This window comes from Scyliorhinus canicula, chromosome 16 (genome assembly GCF_902713615.1).
Source record: "Scyliorhinus canicula chromosome 16, sScyCan1.1, whole genome shotgun sequence".
Classification (NCBI taxonomy): Eukaryota; Metazoa; Chordata; class Chondrichthyes; order Carcharhiniformes; family Scyliorhinidae; genus Scyliorhinus; species Scyliorhinus canicula.
Window position 1 is genome coordinate 113,951,073 of NC_052161.1, and position 16,970 is coordinate 113,968,042.

At 49.4% G+C, this 16,970-nt stretch overlaps 1 protein-coding gene across 7 annotated transcripts in view; it reads left to right on the forward strand.

Annotated features, from left to right (window-relative positions):
* The window catches only part of LOC119979626 (kazrin-like), a 312,322-nt gene extending 296,768 nt beyond the window's left edge, over positions 1-15,554 (forward strand). For 5 of the 7 annotated variants that reach the window (XM_038822126.1, XM_038822125.1, XM_038822130.1 and 2 more), the window contains 3 exons: positions 9,441-9,579; positions 9,802-9,893; positions 12,229-15,554. In XM_038822126.1, the coding sequence (XP_038678054.1) occupies positions 9,441-9,579; positions 9,802-9,893; positions 12,229-12,262 (265 nt within the window). In that variant the 3' untranslated portion in view covers positions 12,263-15,554. The remainder of the gene's footprint in view (positions 1-9,440; positions 9,580-9,801; positions 9,894-12,228) is intronic. The other 2 variants (XM_038822128.1, XM_038822131.1) reach the window with 2 other exon arrangements.
* Positions 15,555-16,970: the final 1,416 nt, after the last annotated feature.

A 16,970-nucleotide genomic window follows, 5' to 3' on the forward strand; every position in this document is an offset into this window, starting at 1 on the left:
CACTGTCCCTTTAAGAATTGCGAGCATTTGAGTTGCTGGCCACAGTTTTGTCAGGAATGAGATTACGTAGTCTGGATTTTTGGAATTGCTATTCCAGATAAATTGGGAAGGATTGTCTTTCAGCTTGAAACTGGGTAAATTAGAATTCTAAAAAAAAGAATTGCTACGTGAAAGGCAGCAGTGTGGTGCAGTGGTTAGCACTGCTGCCTCACGGCCCCAAGGTCGATCCCGGCTCTGGGTCACTGTCCATGTGGAGTTTGCACATTCTCCCCGTGTCTGCGTGGGTTTCGCCCCCACAACCCAAAGATGTGCAGGGTAGGTGGATTGGCCGTGCTAAATTGCCCCTTAATTGGAAAAAAATGAATGGGTGGAGAGGGAGGAATTGAAACAGCCCACGGGAGCTGGTCTCTCCTTCTTTTGGACGATCATCACTGTTTGGTTGACACAGGCATCAGTCGAGCGCCATCAGCCACATGCGATCCTGACAGTGAGGGAGCAAGGCTGGCAGAGAAACAGCCGCCATGTTTGATTGCGCATCTCTTCACTTGGTTGGCTCTTCACTCTTAATTCTATTTGACTTACCTCCTTGGCAGCGTGGTTTGTGTGTGTGTGTGTGTGTGGGGGGGGGGGGAGCACAGCGAGGAGAGAGACCCCATTCACCTACTCCCTTTCTTTACCAGTGATGAGAGATGTGCCGGATCAGATGCTTCATGAAATTATGCAAATGTAAGAATAAAGTCCTGAGATTTGAGAGTTCTGTCACGAGGCCATGAGTGGGGCCTTATTTTTACTCAGAAATTGCATCTTTTGGGATGTATTTGCAAGAGTTGATGTGCCTGCATGGGCATGGGCCTAGCGGAGTCGAACAGCCTTCCAAACCCCCTTCCAATATTTCAACGACCAAAAATGTTCAGTGGAGTTGAAAATGAGCAATTATTGTTAATGCCTGTATGATTTTTCTCCCGAGTTGCTCAAAGCGGCGTCCGGGAGATTAATCTCCAAATGCTGGAGGCTCCGTCGCATTCCTGTATGGTGAACAACCCTAACAGGCAGGAGCAGCGAATAGAGCTTACTGATTTTCCAGCAAGTCAGTCATTGCTCAATGAGAGTACAGTCACTTCCACACAAGGCCCCGGTTGCCAAGGGGACCAGGTATCGGCTGCTCTCGCTTCACCTCTTTCTTCTTTCAAATGAATGGTCTATCACACAGGGCACCATTCAGCTATAATTACTCAATGAACATTAGTGCCTTAGCATTTTTCTTTTGGGTGTTCTCCGGTCTCTCTCTGAGAAAGCTTTCACTTATAATTACCCAAGAATAAGGCTTTTAGTGTTGAAAGTCATTGATATATAGAATTTACAGTGCAGAAGGAGGCCATTTGGCCCATCGAGTCTGCACCGGCTCTTGGAAAGAGCACCCTACCCAAGGTCAACACCTCCACCCTATCCCCATAACCCAGTAACCCCACCCAACACTAAGGGCAATTTGTGACACTAAGGGCAATTTATCATGGCCAATCCACCTAACCTGCACATCTTTGGACTGTGGGAGGAAACCGGAGCACCCGGAGGAAACCCACGCGCACACGGGGAGGATGTGCAGATTCCGCACAGACAGTGACCCAAGCCGGAATCGAACCTGGGACCCTGGAACTGTGAAGCAATTGTGCTATCCACAATGCCACTGTGCTGCCCTATACACCGTGATCTGTATATCTGTGTATATACACAAGGGGTCAATGTGGATACAATACAACTGAGCAATCACTAGAGGGAGCAAGGGAGAGGTATAAATACAGACAGACAGGAAGTCAGCACACACGTCACAAGACGGTAGCTGGTGAGCAGGACACAGACAGGCAGCTCTGATGTAAGATAGTATAAGAACTGGAGAGAGAACAAACTCAAAATAAAGCATATACTGCAACTGCGAGACTCCGAGCTTTATTCAGATACAAGGAATAACACAATTGATAGGTGGAGCGTCTGCTGCTGATGACAGCATGATCTTCAGTCTTCAAGTTAATCATTGTCACGGATATCAGGGCTCAGTGTGAGTAAAAATAATTAACCACACCAGATTATCAGGGCCAGGAGCCTCCTAAAAGTTAATATTTATATATAAAGGTTTTGAGACATGCCCTTTGAACTTCTGATGTTACATTTTGTCACTCTGCTCCCTCGTCACCACCTCCATTCCCCGCATTGGTCAATATCTGTGTCTGGACCTCGCAGTTCTCCTAGTCCCTGAGTTGAGCTGAGCTTCCCACTCTCCCATCACTGTGTCTGAAGCATCACCCATTTTCTCCCTCGCCTTTACCTTTGTTAATTCCAGACTCTGCTGTGTATCTCCTAACGCGCACCAAGTCCTTCCCCCCCCCCCCCCCCCCCAACCCATCCTACACCCGTCGGCTTCTAGTCCGACACCACCCCACGTTTAAAATTCTCGCCCTTATTTTCAGATCCCAGGCCCCTCTGAATCCTCCTCCCGCACTCCAGCTCTAAGATCTCTGAGCTGACACACTCCTGATTTCCTACACTGCACCATTGGCAGCCGTGCCTTCAGCTGCCTGGGCTCTGGGTTTCGGAAAACCCTCACTAAACCTCTCCATCTCCCTCTCCTCCTTTAGGATGCTCCTTAATGAACTACCTCCTTGACCCAAACCGAAGGTCACCTGTCCTGACATCTCCTTATTTGGCTTTGTGACAAATTTGATCAGATTATGCGCCCACAAAGTACCTTGGGCATTTTACTTCACTAAAGTTGTTTTATAATCCAAGTTGTTTCACACCTAAAACAAAGTTTAAAAAATGAGAAAATGGTTGCTGCGTTCCCTTAAATAGCGGCCTTTCATTTTGGGACTTGGCTTCAATTCCAACTTTATGTAGTGCCTTTCTCAATTGATGTGATGAATGTTATGTTCCATTCACCCGTCAGCCATGTCGCTGACCTATATTCGATCCTGATCTACCCAATATCTCAACAGTAAAATTCTCATTGTGAGACATGCATCCGTGGCCTCTCCCCACCCTATTCTTGTAACCAGCCCCACACCCCTCTCCTATTGTGGCCACTTCTACATTCTGGGTTCCTTCACCCCATACCTTCAGTTGCTTAGGCCCTAAGCTCTGTATTTCCCTCCCTTAAACTTTCCACCTATCCACCTCCTTTTCTTCCTTTCTGCTGCTGCTTAAAACTTACCTCTTTGACCAAGTTTTCCTTCCATGGGTTGGAGTCAATAGGTTTGCCTGGTTACTCTCTTGCCTTTGGTAAGTTACCTTGGGACATGTCGCTTTATTAAAACGCGCTTTGTAAGTTGCAAGTTGTTGTTAGAGTCCTCTGTGAAAGGAGTTGGGCAGTGCCAATCCAGTTCCTACACAGCAAGGTTCAAATGTATAAAAGTATTAAGGCAGCACGGTAGCATGGTGGTTAGCATAAATGCTTCACAGCTCCAGGGTCCCAGGTTCGATTCCCGGCTGGGTCACTGTCTGTGCGGAGTCTGCACGTCCTCCCAGTGTGTGCGTGGGTTTCCTCCGGGTGCTCCGGTTTCCTCCCACAGTCCAAAGATTTTTTTATAAATGTTTTTTTATTGAGTTTTCATATTTTATATATGACAAATTACAAGTTATTAGAGAGAGAGAAAAAAAAAAGGAAAACACAAAAATTTAACATGAATATTTACAGGTAAGCATCTTCATAACAATAATTGTGGCCGCCCCCTTTAGCCAGCATACATATTTTACATTCCCCAATATGGCCGAGGCACATGTTTATAGGCATTTATTTATAGTTTGGTTTTGGGCCTTGGCTTGCCATCAAACCCCCATACCGAGCCCGTAGCCCCCCCCCCCCCTCCCCCCGGCTACCTTCCCCCGATTCCCATCCATTTTCCCCTGGTTCTTGGCCACCCGACTATTCTTCCTCATGTACGTTGGCCACAAACAGGTCCCGGAACAGTTGCATGAATGGCTCCCACGTTCTGTGGAACCCGTCGTCCGACCCTCGGATGGCGAATTTGATTTTCTCCATTTGGAGAGATTCCGAGAGGTCGGACAGCCAGTCTGCAGCTCTGGGTGGTGCTGCTGACCGCCAGCCAAACAGGATTCTACGGCGGACAATCAGGGAGGCAAAGGCAAGGGCGTCCGCCCTCCTCCCCAGGAATAGATCTGGCTGGTCTGAAACCCCGAAGACCGCCACTATCGGGCATGGCTCCACCCTTACCCCCACCACTTTGGACATAGCCTCGAAGAAGGCTGTCCAGTACTCCACAAGTCTGGGGCAAGACCAGAACATGTGGGCGTGGTTGGCCGGGCCTCTTTGGCACCGCTCACATTTGTCCTCCACCTCCGGGAAGAACCTACTCATACGGTTTCTCGTTAAGTGGGCTCTATGTACCACTTTTAGTTGCGTCAGGCTGAGCCTTGCGCACGTGGAGGTGGAGTTGACCCTATGCAGTGCTTCGCTCCAGAGTCCCCACCCTATCTCCATCCCCAGGTCGTCCTCCCATTTCCTTCTTGTTGCGTCCAGTACGGTGTCGTCCCTATCTACCAGTCGGTCATACATGTCACTACAGTTCCCTTTCTCTAGGATACTTGCGTCCAGTAGGTCTTCCAGTAGTGTCTGTCGTGGCGGTTGTGGGTACGTCCTTGTCTCCTTTCGTAGGAAGTTTTTGAGCTGCAGGTACCGTAGCTCGTTCCCCCCAGCTAGCTGAAATTTCTCTGTCAGTTCGTCCAGTGTTGCGATCCTGTCGTCCGTGTATAGGTCCCTGACTGTCAGTGTCCCCCCGTCCTGCCTCCACCTTTTGAAGGTGGCGTCAGTCAGTGCTGGTTTGAACCTATGGTTGTTGCAGATGGGAGCCTTGTCCGACATTTTGTACAGGCCAAATTGCTGCCGCAGTTGGTTCCAGGATTGTAGGGTGGCTGTCACCACTGGGCTGGTGGAGTGTTTTTTGGGTGGGGATGGGAGTGCTGCCGTGGCGAGGGCCCGGAGGGAGGTTCCCATGCAGGAGGCCTCCTCCGCACGCACCCACTCGGCTTCTGGCTCCTGGATCCATCCCCTTACTCGCTCGGCTGTTGCCGCCCAGTGGTAGAATTGTAGATTCGGGAGGGCTAGCCCCCCCCTGGATTTTGTTTTTTGTATGACTTTCTTTGGGATCCTAGCATTTTTACCCCCCCATACGAACGCCATGATATGTTTGTCCAGCGCTTTGAAAAAGGCCTTGGGGATGTAGATCGGAATGGATCTAAACAGGAAAAGGAACCTGGGCAGTACGTTCATTTTGATCGTCTGGACTCTCCCCGCGAGGGAGAGCGGGAGTGTGTTCCATCTTTGCAGGTCCTTTTTAACTTCCTCCGTCAGGCTGGTGAGGTTCCATTTGTGGATCCCTTTCCAGTCATGGGCTATTTGGATCCCCAGGTAGCGGAATTTATTTCGGGCTTGTTTGAACGGCAGCCCCTTTAGTGCTGCCCCCCCCCCCCCCCCCCTTGCGGGTGTACTGGGAAGATCTCACTTTTGCTCATGTTGAGTTTGTAGCCCGAGAAGGCTCCAAACTCTTTCAGGAGCGCTATGATTCCGTCCATGCTGCTTTGTGGGTCCGAGATATAGAGGAGCAGATCATCCGCATAGAGTGAGACTCTGTGCTCTCTACCTCCCCTTCGGATCCCCCTCCAATTTTATGCTGCCCTGAGCGCGATTGCTAGCGGTTCGATTGCTAGTGCGAACAGCAGCGGGGACAGTGGGCATCCTTGTCTAGTGCCCCTGTGCAGCTGGAAGTATTGGGAGTTGGTATTGTTGGTCCGTACACTCGCCATGGGAGCGTTGTATAGGAGCTTTACCCAAGCGGTGAACCCTGTTCCAAGCCCGAACCGCTCCAGTACCTCTATGAGGTATTTCCATTCGACTCTGTCGAAGGCCTTTTCTGCGTCCATGGAGATGATCACCTCTTGTGTTCTCTCCCCGGAGGGGGTCATTATCACGTTCAGCAGGCGCCTGATGTTCGCGGTAAGCTGTCTACCTTTGACGAAGCCCGTCTGGTCCTCTGTGACCACCTCAGGTACACAGTCTTCTAGCCTTTTGGCTAGGATTTTGGCCAGTATTTTGGCGTCTGCGTTCAGCAGAGATATGGGTCTGTATGACCCACATTCCGTTGGGTCTTTGTCTTTCTTAGGTATCAGCGAGATTGAGGCCTGTGCCCCACAGTCCAAAGATGTGCGGGTTAGGTGGATTGGCCATGCTAAATTGCCCGTAGTGTCCTAAAAAGTAAGGTTAAGGGGGGGGTTGTTGGGTTACGGGTATAGGGTGGATATGTGGGTTTGAGTAGGGTGATCGTGGCTCGGCACAACATCGAGGGCCGAAGGGCCTGTTCTGTGCTGTACTGCTCTATGTTCTCTATGTTCTATGCTCTATCCTAATGTTGGCAACCAACCTTAAACCAATGTATTTCAGATACCTTAAACCAATGTATTTTAATGTGGGCGTGAGAAGTGGAAAGGATGGTACACGGATGCAGTAGGGGGTGCTGCACAGAGCTTGGGGCTGGGGTACGCTGTTGGGGAGGTGAAGGGAAGCATTGAAAGGACCATCCAGGTGTGACGAGGGGGCGGAGAATCCCCAATGACGCCAAAAACGGGGGGCGGCACTGCATCGCCCCTGAAAAGTCCGCCGAGCCACGTAGCCACAACCTCAGGCCATTGCCTGAGGCCAACCCCGCGATGCTCCGTCCCCGACTGGCCGAGTACCCGACAGCGTGGGTCACTCATGGCCTCACCCGTCGTGAACTTACCGTGGCGGCTGTGGACTCAGCCCGACGCCGCCACAGTCGGGGAAGGGCTGATCCGCAGGCGGGGGGGGGGGCTTTATTTGTGGCTGGGGGCACCGTGGGCGGGCAGTCCGGAGCGCTCGCGCGGCCAAAGAGGGACACTATGTTTGCAGTCCGGGTCCGCGGGCTGAGTCTGCCATGGGGCACGGTGCGGCCGCTGTAGGCCGCCGCTGTGCGCATGTGCGGCCAGGGACCCGGAAATGCTCAGGGCCTTATCGGCAGCTGGAGCTGGGAGCCCTACGCTGCCTCCCTGCTAGCCCCCAGCAAAACAACGAATCGGTGGCCGTTTTGCGCCAGTTTTCCACCACCGTTTTCACGTCGGCGTGGGGACTTAGTCTCCAAAACGGAGAATCCAGCCCTTTGTTACTGGTCATGGGTTCTGTGGGTTCTCAATAACACCAACAGCACAAATTTGATTCCTCCTCTGGCTGAGGTAGGCCAATGGGATCCTGCTCCTGAGAGCAAAAGGCAATGGCAAACCGACACTGGAAGACATGGCTCAGGAAACAGCATGAGCAGACAATAAACTAAAGGCCTGCCTTCAGTCAGAGCACACGTTTGCCCCTGTGTCCAATCCTTATAAAACACCAGGAACTGTGCCCCGGGAGATCTGCTGGCATCCAGGGAAGATTTAAATCAGATTTTAAGACCTTCATTTCATCATTCTAATACCAGCAAAAGCAGATTATCCAGTCATTCGTCATAGTCCATTGTAAGTGGGAGGCATTGTGGTATTGTTATGGGGCTAGCAATTCCGAGACCCAGGGTAATGCTCTGGGCACCTGGGTTCAAATTCTGGGTCAGAATCCTGCAACTCGCTTCCTAACAGTACTGGAGGAGCAGGCTCACCACAAAAACCCAAAGGTTCTCCTGCACGTTGTCAATTAAGGGCATTTACGGATGAGCATAAATGCCGACCTTGCCAGCAATGCTCATGTCCAATGAATTAAAGACAATTCCCTACATGCTTCACATAACAGGAAGCACTTTCCATTGACTGCTGTTTCATAGGCTAACTTGGCAGTTACGCCCGCAATCATTTTCTTTATTACTTATTGGATGTGGGCAGCACTAGCTGGGCAAGAATTTTTTAAAAAAATTTAGAGTACCCAATTCATTTTTTCCAATTAAGGGGCAATTTAGCGTGGCCAATCCACCTACCCTGCACATCTTTGGGTTGTGGGGGCGAAACCCACGCAAACACGGGTAGAATGTGCAAACTCCACACGGACAATGACCCAGGGCCGGGATCGAACCTGGGACCTCGGCGCCGTGAGGCAGCACTGCTAACCACTGTGCCACCGTGCTGCCCTGCTGGGCAAGAATTTAATGCCCATCGCTAATTGCCTTGAACTGAGCAGTTTGCTCAGCCATTTAAGAGTCGACCACATTGCTGATGGAGATGGAGAAAATCTGGAATTACAAGTGTCATGATGACCATGAAACCACTGTCAATTGTTGGAAAGGAAAATACATCTGGTTCACTCATGTCACTTAGGGAAGGAAATCTGCCGTACTTCACTGGCCTAGCCTACATGTTAACTCTTAAATGACCAAGCAAACTGCTCAGTTCAAAGGCAATTAGGGATGGCCATTAAATTCTTGCCCTGCTCGTGATGCCCACATCTAATAACAATTTAAAAAATGACTGTTTGTGCGGTGTTACTGCCAAGTTAGCCTATGAAACAGCAGTCAATGAAAAGTGCTTCCCGTTATGTGAAGCACTTAGAGAATTGTTTTTAATTCATTGGACACGGACATCACTGGCAAGGTCGGCATTTATTTATTTAAAATTTAGAGTACCAATTCATTTTTTCCAATTAATGGGCAATTTAGCGTGGTCAATCCACCTACCCTGTACATCTTTGGATTGTGGGGGCAAAACCCACGCAAACACGGGGAGAATGTGCAAACTCCACACGGACAGTGACCCAGAGCCGGGATCGAACCCGGGAACTCGGCGTCATGAGGCAGTAGTGCTAACCACTGCGCCACCGTGCTCCCTAAGGTCAGCATTTATGCTCATCCCTAATTGCCCTTAATTGAGCCTTCTTGAGCCACTGTAGTCTTGTGGTGAGGTTGCTCCGGCAGTACTGCTAAGAAGGGAGTTGCAGGGCCAGCACGGCGGCGCAGTGGTTAGCATTGTTGCCTACGGCGCTGAGGACCCGGGTTCGAATCCCGGACCTGGGTCACTGTCTGTGTGGAGTTTGCACGTTCCCCCCGTGTCTGCGTGGGTTTCGCCCCCACAACCCAAAAGATGTGCAGGTTAGGTGGATTGGCCACACTAAATTGCCCCTTAATTGGAAAAAAAAAAATTGGGTACTCTAAATTTATATTTAAAAAAAGAAAGGAGTTGCAGGACTTTGACCCAGCGACAATAGCGACGTAGTTCCAAGTCAGAATGGGGTGTGACTTGGAGGGAACCTTGGAAATGAGGGCATGCCCCCATGTGTCGGCTGCTCTTGTGCGACATGTCATGGTATGAGGCCTAGTGTTGGTGTCAGGCCTGTTCTGTGGTGTGAGGCCTGTGCTATGGGGCTCGAGTGTGTTAACGACGCATGTTAACGACCTGATTCGGGCATGGTGCGAGCTCCATTAAAATGACCTGTTTCTCATTTGCAGGCATGGATTGATGCAGGAAAGTGAGAGATTGGGGCAGCTATGTTATGCACAACAGGGCTCACTGGGACATAATCACACTGGGGAGAATGTCCTAGGAGACCCAGAGGATGAAACCAGCAGAAAATACAAAGCAGGAAGGGTGAGTACAGCGAGGCTAGGGCTGAACCAGCCTAACCTGAGCCGCTATCACCAAATACACGGCAGAATTTCACAGCTTCACAAATTATTTTGCAATTTATCTATTGCTCGTGGAGGACAACAGAGGTAAAGAAAGAAAGTTTAGATGATGTGGCAGAAGTGCTGTCACATAATTTCTGATGCACTAACGTTTTGCCACCCATTTTCCCCCCTTCTCCTGAAGGCACTGATTCGTACTGGTGTAGAGTTCCACTGGTGTCGCGCACTCTCTGGTACCTCACCGCGGAGGCCATTCTTCATTTGTGAGCCTAAACAGTGAGTAGTGCCAGGGTATTTAACTATTGGGGCCAAGCTGATCCTTGACAATCTGTGTTGGGTGCGATCCTGCCAGTGTAGCTGGGGTTGTGCCCGCCACACAACACCACTCGCCCACTCCAACTTCCGCCCCTCCAATTTGAGCCTCTCGCCCATCCCCAGCTTCCATCACCGGAAGCCAGGCCTTCAGCTGCCTAGGCCCAAAGAACCCGTTAAGCTGCTCCATTGCCTCATTGACCAGGTTCCTGCTCCATTAACCTAAAACATGGCTCAGTGTCAAATTTTGTCCGAAAATGCCATTGGGATATTTTATTACCTTAAAGGCGCTATTTAAATGTACATTGCTGTTGTTGGTCAGGGAAAGGGAGTGAAGGAGTGCGCATGTAGTTTGGTGCATGGAGGGGGCACCCCCTTGCCAGAGACCCCAGTAATACTGGCATATGATGTCCAGCCCTTTTCTGGTTTGGGGGGGGGGGGGGGGGGGGGTGCGCGTACCATCAATCACCCCTCCACCTTGAGGAAAGCAATGGTTGTTCTGTTGAGTGTGTCAGACAAATTGTTTCCACATTTTTTTCCATTCTACCCTGATCTTTGGGTGAGCAAAGCCCCCCCCCCAAAAAAAAACGTATCCCACTCCCGATGGGGACCCTCAAAATGTGCCCAGTACCTGTAGAAAGGTAGCACAAGGTGTGTCATCACCTTCAGCAGCTGAATACCGGGCAAATAGGAGCTGGAAAAATTGTCCCATTTTCTGCTTTGTTCCATGCATGAATAATTTTGGTTCAGTAGCGAGTAATAAGTGTTTGCTTGGTCAGGCACTGAAAATATGAGTTGCATTATTTTAATTCAGGTTGGGGAGTGATACAATCGGGAAGAGAGTGATGCACAGTTGGAGGAGGTGGGGTAGAGTGACGCAGTCGGAGGGGTGGGGAGAGTGACGCACAGTGAGGGGGGAGAGTGACGCACAGCCGGGGGGGGAGAGTGGTGAGTGGTGCACAGTTGAGGGGCAGGGTGGCGCAGAGTCGGGGGGGGGCAGAATGACACACAGTTGGGGGGGCAGAATGACGCAGAGTCGGGGGGGAAAGTAACTCATAGTCGGGGGGAAGAGTGACGCACAGTCGGGGGAGTGAAGAGTGACGCACAGTCGTGGAACAGTGAACTACAATCGGTGTGGAGTGAACGCAGTCAGGGGGGAGGGACGCATAGTTGGGGGAGTGAAGAGTGACGGACAGTCAGAGGGAAGAGTGATGTGCAGTCATGGGGAGAGTGACTTTCAGTCGGGGGAGGGAAGAGTGAGGGACGGTCGGGGGGAGAGTGACGTACAGTCGGGGAGAGTACCCAATTATTTTTTTCCAATTAAGGGGCAATTTAGCGTGGCCAAGCCACCGAACCTGCACATCTTTGGGTTGTGGGGGTGAAACCCACGCTGACATGGGGAGAATGTGTAAACTCCACACGGACAGTGACCCAGGGCTGGGATTCGAAATGGGTCCTCAGCGCCATAGGCAGCAATGCTAACCATTGTGCCACGTGCCGCCCCAAGTATGACACACAGTCGGGGAGAGCGTGGCGCACCGTCGGAGGGGAGAGTGATGCACAATCGGGGAGGGGAGAGTGACGCACAGTCGAAGGAGGGGAGAGTGACGCACAATCGGGGAAGAGGAGAGTAATGCACAGTCAGGGAGGCAGCAATGCGCAGTTAATTGTTTTAGTATGATTGGAAAGATCATGCTAACCAGATTGCTACATGGTCAGCAGGAACAAATAACCAACACTGAAAGCACTTTAACAAAGCTGCATTCTTACAGTGATAAAGCAGCCTGATATGTGGATAGAATGATAAACAACAGACTGATAGATACATAGCGGGACTGGAGATGATAGGTGAATAGAGACAGAGATAGATAGCTAAAGAAGCACAGAGATAGAACAGACGTCAATAGTGATTCAGCATTGAACATGCAAAATAACAATAGTTTGTATATTTTGGTGATACATGGAAGGAATAAATGTTAGACCTCTCTATTAATCTTGGAGCATTATCTTCACTTTCGATGTGTGCAGTAGACTGAGATTTGTAGATGGGCAGCAAGCCTGCCAACCTACCCAAAATTTCCATTGTTAGTTCTTTCTGCTGCTCGGTATTCCTCTCCCTAAAGCAGTTCAGCAGTTGGTTCAATTCTGTTTGTGGGACCTTGTTGCATACAAGATGGCTACCATGTTTGTCACTCAACATCACTACTGCACCTCAAACCAATGTTAGATAACAAACTGATGGATATTTCTGAGCAATGTGCAATGAGGCTGTATAATGGCAAATCCTTTTTTTTTGTTGAAATCTTGCATCCAGGGACCAATGGAATCAATGAAGGCGTTTGGCGGAAAAGATCTCGGTTTCCACGAGACCCACTCCCCGCGTCCACGGGGAGACTCCGAAGAGGCACAGTCCAGACCAGCATGCAGCTCTCTCCAAACCTTCACTGGGATAGACGTTACCAGTGTGTAGGACAGAGCTGGGCACTGGGGACAGCAGGAGGGAGTTAACAGACAAAGAAAAACCTTTCAAAATAATCAGCCTCTTCAGGACGTCGGAAGGAAAATGGAGGACTTTCCAACCAAGTGGAAGGAGGTTAATTTTTTGTTTTTTTAATCTTGCTGACTTGGTCGCTGTTGGCTCCAACTGGCTACATGCGGCCTGTTTGGGACGGCTGGTGAGTGCTGACTGCCTGGTGGAAAGCTGCCTCTTACTATAGGACGAGCCCATGTCACCATTGGTTTACTGTGCCTCGGGGTGAGGGGGTTTGGTTCCATTCTGAAACCAGCTGTCTAATGTTGATGGTGTTTATCGCCGAATGGGTTTAACTGAATGTAACACATTGTCCTTACTCCAGCGACTGCCCAACAAACGCACCTTTTCTTTTGTTTAGATCGAGGTGAGCTAACTGTGCTCCTGATTGTGTTCCCTTAAAGATAGGATTACATAATCAGAGTTAAACCGCCCGTCCACACATTAATCCGGGGATCCTGGGGAGGGATCTCGAAACAGCTAGATCCAGGGGACAGGCATGACATTCCACTAACTCCGGAGAACTGTACCACACGACCAGCAACACCGCTCGACATCTTCAAAAATCAACAGCAATGTTTAGAGGGAAGGAAATTTGGGGAGCTTTAATTTACTTCACTACCTTTCCTCTTTTCATATAAAAGAGTTTTACTCTTGCCAGACATGCCCGTTAAGTCTCACATTTTGTTTTCAGTATCAACATTATTGCTGCCAAGGAGTGGAGTCCCTATCCTTGCCTCTTGCAATGATGTGGGTTCGATAGGAATTGTCCCAAAGTCCCACCGCGGCAAACGGAGGCTGCGATGGGCCTTCAAACCAGCCTGAGAGCTGCTCCCCAGCTGACTGACCTGGGAGGCCGCACTAAGGCGAGGGTTGCAGCTTTTATCGCCTGTAAGGTGACCTCCCAGAGCTGTTGCTGGGGGGGGGGGGGGGGGGGGGCAAACAGAGGACAATTTTGAACATAATAGTGACTGACTCAAGTCACTCACATTCCGTGAGTTGAACCTAACCATTAATGGGATTGGCCATCATATGCCGAATATTGATACACAAATATTATTGGATCCCAGTCCGTTGCAAAGTGAGACATGTACCCACTTAGGCTATTGGCTCGGACTGTTCAAAGTTGCCGACTTGAGCTGAATTTGATGAACTGAGCCTCCTCCAATTCCCTAAAGGGTAAAACGAGCTATACAGGCCAGGGAGACCCCAGGTTCAAACACTGTGTGTATCGTAGTTGAGCTCAACTAGCCCAGCATCAGTTGACCCATGGCCCATTTTACACTGTGGAACACAATGAGAATTACCCCCAGTAAGTGCTCAGAGGTACAACCCCAGAGAATATGGGTAAAGAGGTTAGTGTGATGAATAACAACCACAATATATTTGAGCTGGTTGAATGTATTCAGTTTGCCTTATTCCCTGTATTTTCTTGGTTAAAGAGAGCAGTAGGTTCTGATAAAGATTAGGACAGTTAAACATCAAAGTGAGTTCTACCTTATAGAACGGTTGCGTTTTCTGAACAATCATGCACAGTTGTACACGCTAACCAGGGGAAGATCCAAGTTCTACTTGTGCATTGATTGTAGCTCATTGAGTGATGTCATAGCCAAGGAGACCAGTCAGCCTATTGTGCCTCGGGCGACAGAGTGAGCTACGTGGCCAAGTCAAACTCTGATCTTTCCCCAGAGCTTTGCACTGTTCTTCCCTTTCAGGTATATATCCAATGGCCTTTAGAAAGTTACTGTAGAAGCTGATCTTTCAGATAGTGCGTTCCAAATCAGAACAACTCACTGTATTAAAGAACATTTGCCCCATTCCATCCTCTACTTTTGCCAATTATCTTAAATCTGTCTCCTTTGGTTACCAATTTTAATTCCCTATCCCCACCCTTTAAGTGGAACCAATTTCTCCTCATTTACTCTGATCAAAACCCTTCATAATGTTGACCCCCTCTATTAAATAAGAATCTTCTCTGCTCCAAGGAAAACAATCCCAGCATCTCTCACCTATCCGCATGGCTGAAGTCCCTCATCCCTGGTCGATTCCCTTGGCTATAGAGTCTTGGCGATTCGGTTTGAGGGGAGCACAGTCCACACACAGCACAAGGTTACATCACAGTGTTGTTGGACACGTTGACCTCACTCCCTTTGGGTGCTGGGTGATTGGAGATGGAGGACCCACGCTGAAGTGAGTCATCCCAGTTGGGGCTGTGAGTGCTGGTATTTGCTTGAGTCACATGGTCAGATGCCAAAGCCGCGGCCGGGCAGTGGCGGAAACAGCGTTGTTGACCAGCTCGTGGCTGATCAGGAAGACGAGGAGGAGTGGCAGGCCACGCAACAACTGAGGGGCAGGGCAAGATTCGGCAAAAGGAAAAGCTCGCAGAAAGCCACTCTGCAGTGGATCATTATCCATGTATTTGTGAAGGTGCAGTGTCATCAGTACTAATACAGTTTGACAAACTAACAAACCGCTCCAAATGGGTGCACTCCTGGATTGTAGAATCAAAAGGTGTTTGAGCTGCCTGGCCAAGAGCAGCAGCCAGTCCGACACTACCCCCTTCTATAACAAGGACAAGACGTCACCTGTTTTTAACCTTTGGAGAATGTTAAACTAACTGTACTGATTTTATTTTGTATTCTGTGAATATTTGTTGAATAGAAAAAGGCAATGCTTTTTTTTAATTTTAAACGTACTCACAAAGATTTTGGTATCATTTTTACTTGTTACATTATTATGAATGTTTGACAGGAATCTAGGTTTCCAGTGTTGCCTTTGCTGTTTTTTCCTCTAATCCATTGCTGCTAATTATCCTGAAGGGAACTTAGTGATGGGGGAGAATCTAAACGCTCAGTGACCCTCTCACAGAGTAAAGGCCCACAGGGATCGATTCCATCACTTTTCCAAAGTTCACACAGCTCTGAGGTCTCCTCAGTGTGACTCGGGTCGCCAGCTTATTAGGTTGGACATATTCCTGCAGGTGTCACCACATCTCAGCCTTCACGCCAACCCTCCCACTCTGCTGCCATTGGTCACCCAACCTGTCCACCCTCACGGTCCACAGACTCCCCACCAATTAGAACGCAAAGAGTTTTTTTTAAAAATTACCCCCATTGGACAATCTGGCAGCCAGTCAAAACAGACGTTTCCTTCCCCCATATCAACCAGTTTATAATTAGTAAATAAAAGTGTTCAAAGACATTTTTTTAAAAAACGCCTGTCTAATTTTTGGTTGGAATAATGTCCTGGATATCAGTGGCGGAATGAGTGCACAGCTCGTTTGGAGTGCCAGCGCCAACATGATGGGCCGAATGGCATCCTTCTGTGCAGTGACCATTCTGTGATTGTGCAATTCTTGGAGACCCCAGGGCAACCTTGGAGCGTCAGCAGCCGTCCGTGTAACTTGGATGTCACGGTGGCGCAGTGGTTAGCACTGCTGCCTCATGATGCCAAGGTCCCAGGTTCGAACCCGGCCCTGGGTCACTGTCCGTGTAGAGTTTGCACATTCTCCCAGTGTCTGCATGGGTTTCACCCCCACAACCCAATGATGTGCAGAGTAGGTGGATTGGCCACGCTAAATTGCCCCTTAATTGGAAAACAAAATTGGGTACTCTAAATTTACTTTTAAAAAGTAATCCGTGGGCAGCACGGTGGCACAGCGGGTTAGCATTGCTGCCTATGGCGCTGAGGACCCGGGTTTGAATCCCGGCCCTGGGTCACTATCCGTGTGGAGTTTGCACATTCTCCCCCTGTCTGCGTGGGTTTCGCCCCCACAACCCAAAGATGTGCAGGGTAGGTGGATTGGCCACGCTAAATTGCCCCTTAATTGGAAAAAACAATTGGATACTCTAAATTTTAAAAAAAGTCATCCGTATAACTTACACCAATGATGTCCTGTGATGCTCAAACCTCCTGCAGTGTTGATGCTGGCCTACTGAGGTGAAGCACTGAATGCTGGTCCAACAGGGGCTTTCTCATTACAAGTTGCATTTGCGGAAATATTTGCTCTAGTCACCGTGGAATGGTGTGAAGTACATTCAGCCCCGCTTCCAAAACCACTGCTGTTTTACTGGGGAAAAAGATGAGTGAAACCGTAATTTGCAGTCCTCAAAATACTGGTTGCAAATCACATAACCCAAAGCAATGAAGACTAGATTGCACTTTGTCAACTTCTGTGATTATAGGGCAGCACGGTGGCCTAGTGGTTAGCACAACCGCCTCACGGCGCTGAGGTCCCAGGTTCGATCCCGGCTCTGGGTCACTGTCCGTGTGGAGTTTGCACGTTCTCCCCGTGTCTGCGTGGGTTTCGCCCCCACAACCCAAAAATGTGCACAGTAGGTGGATTGGCCACGTTAAATTGCCCCTTAATAGAAAAAATAATTGGGTAATCTAAAATTAAAAAAAAAAACTTCTGTGATTATAACTGGATGGGGCTTCAGAGGGCAAAATAAAAATAACAATCCAGACGCCCCACATCAGCCACTGCAAATGATCCTGAGGGTTTCCTCCTT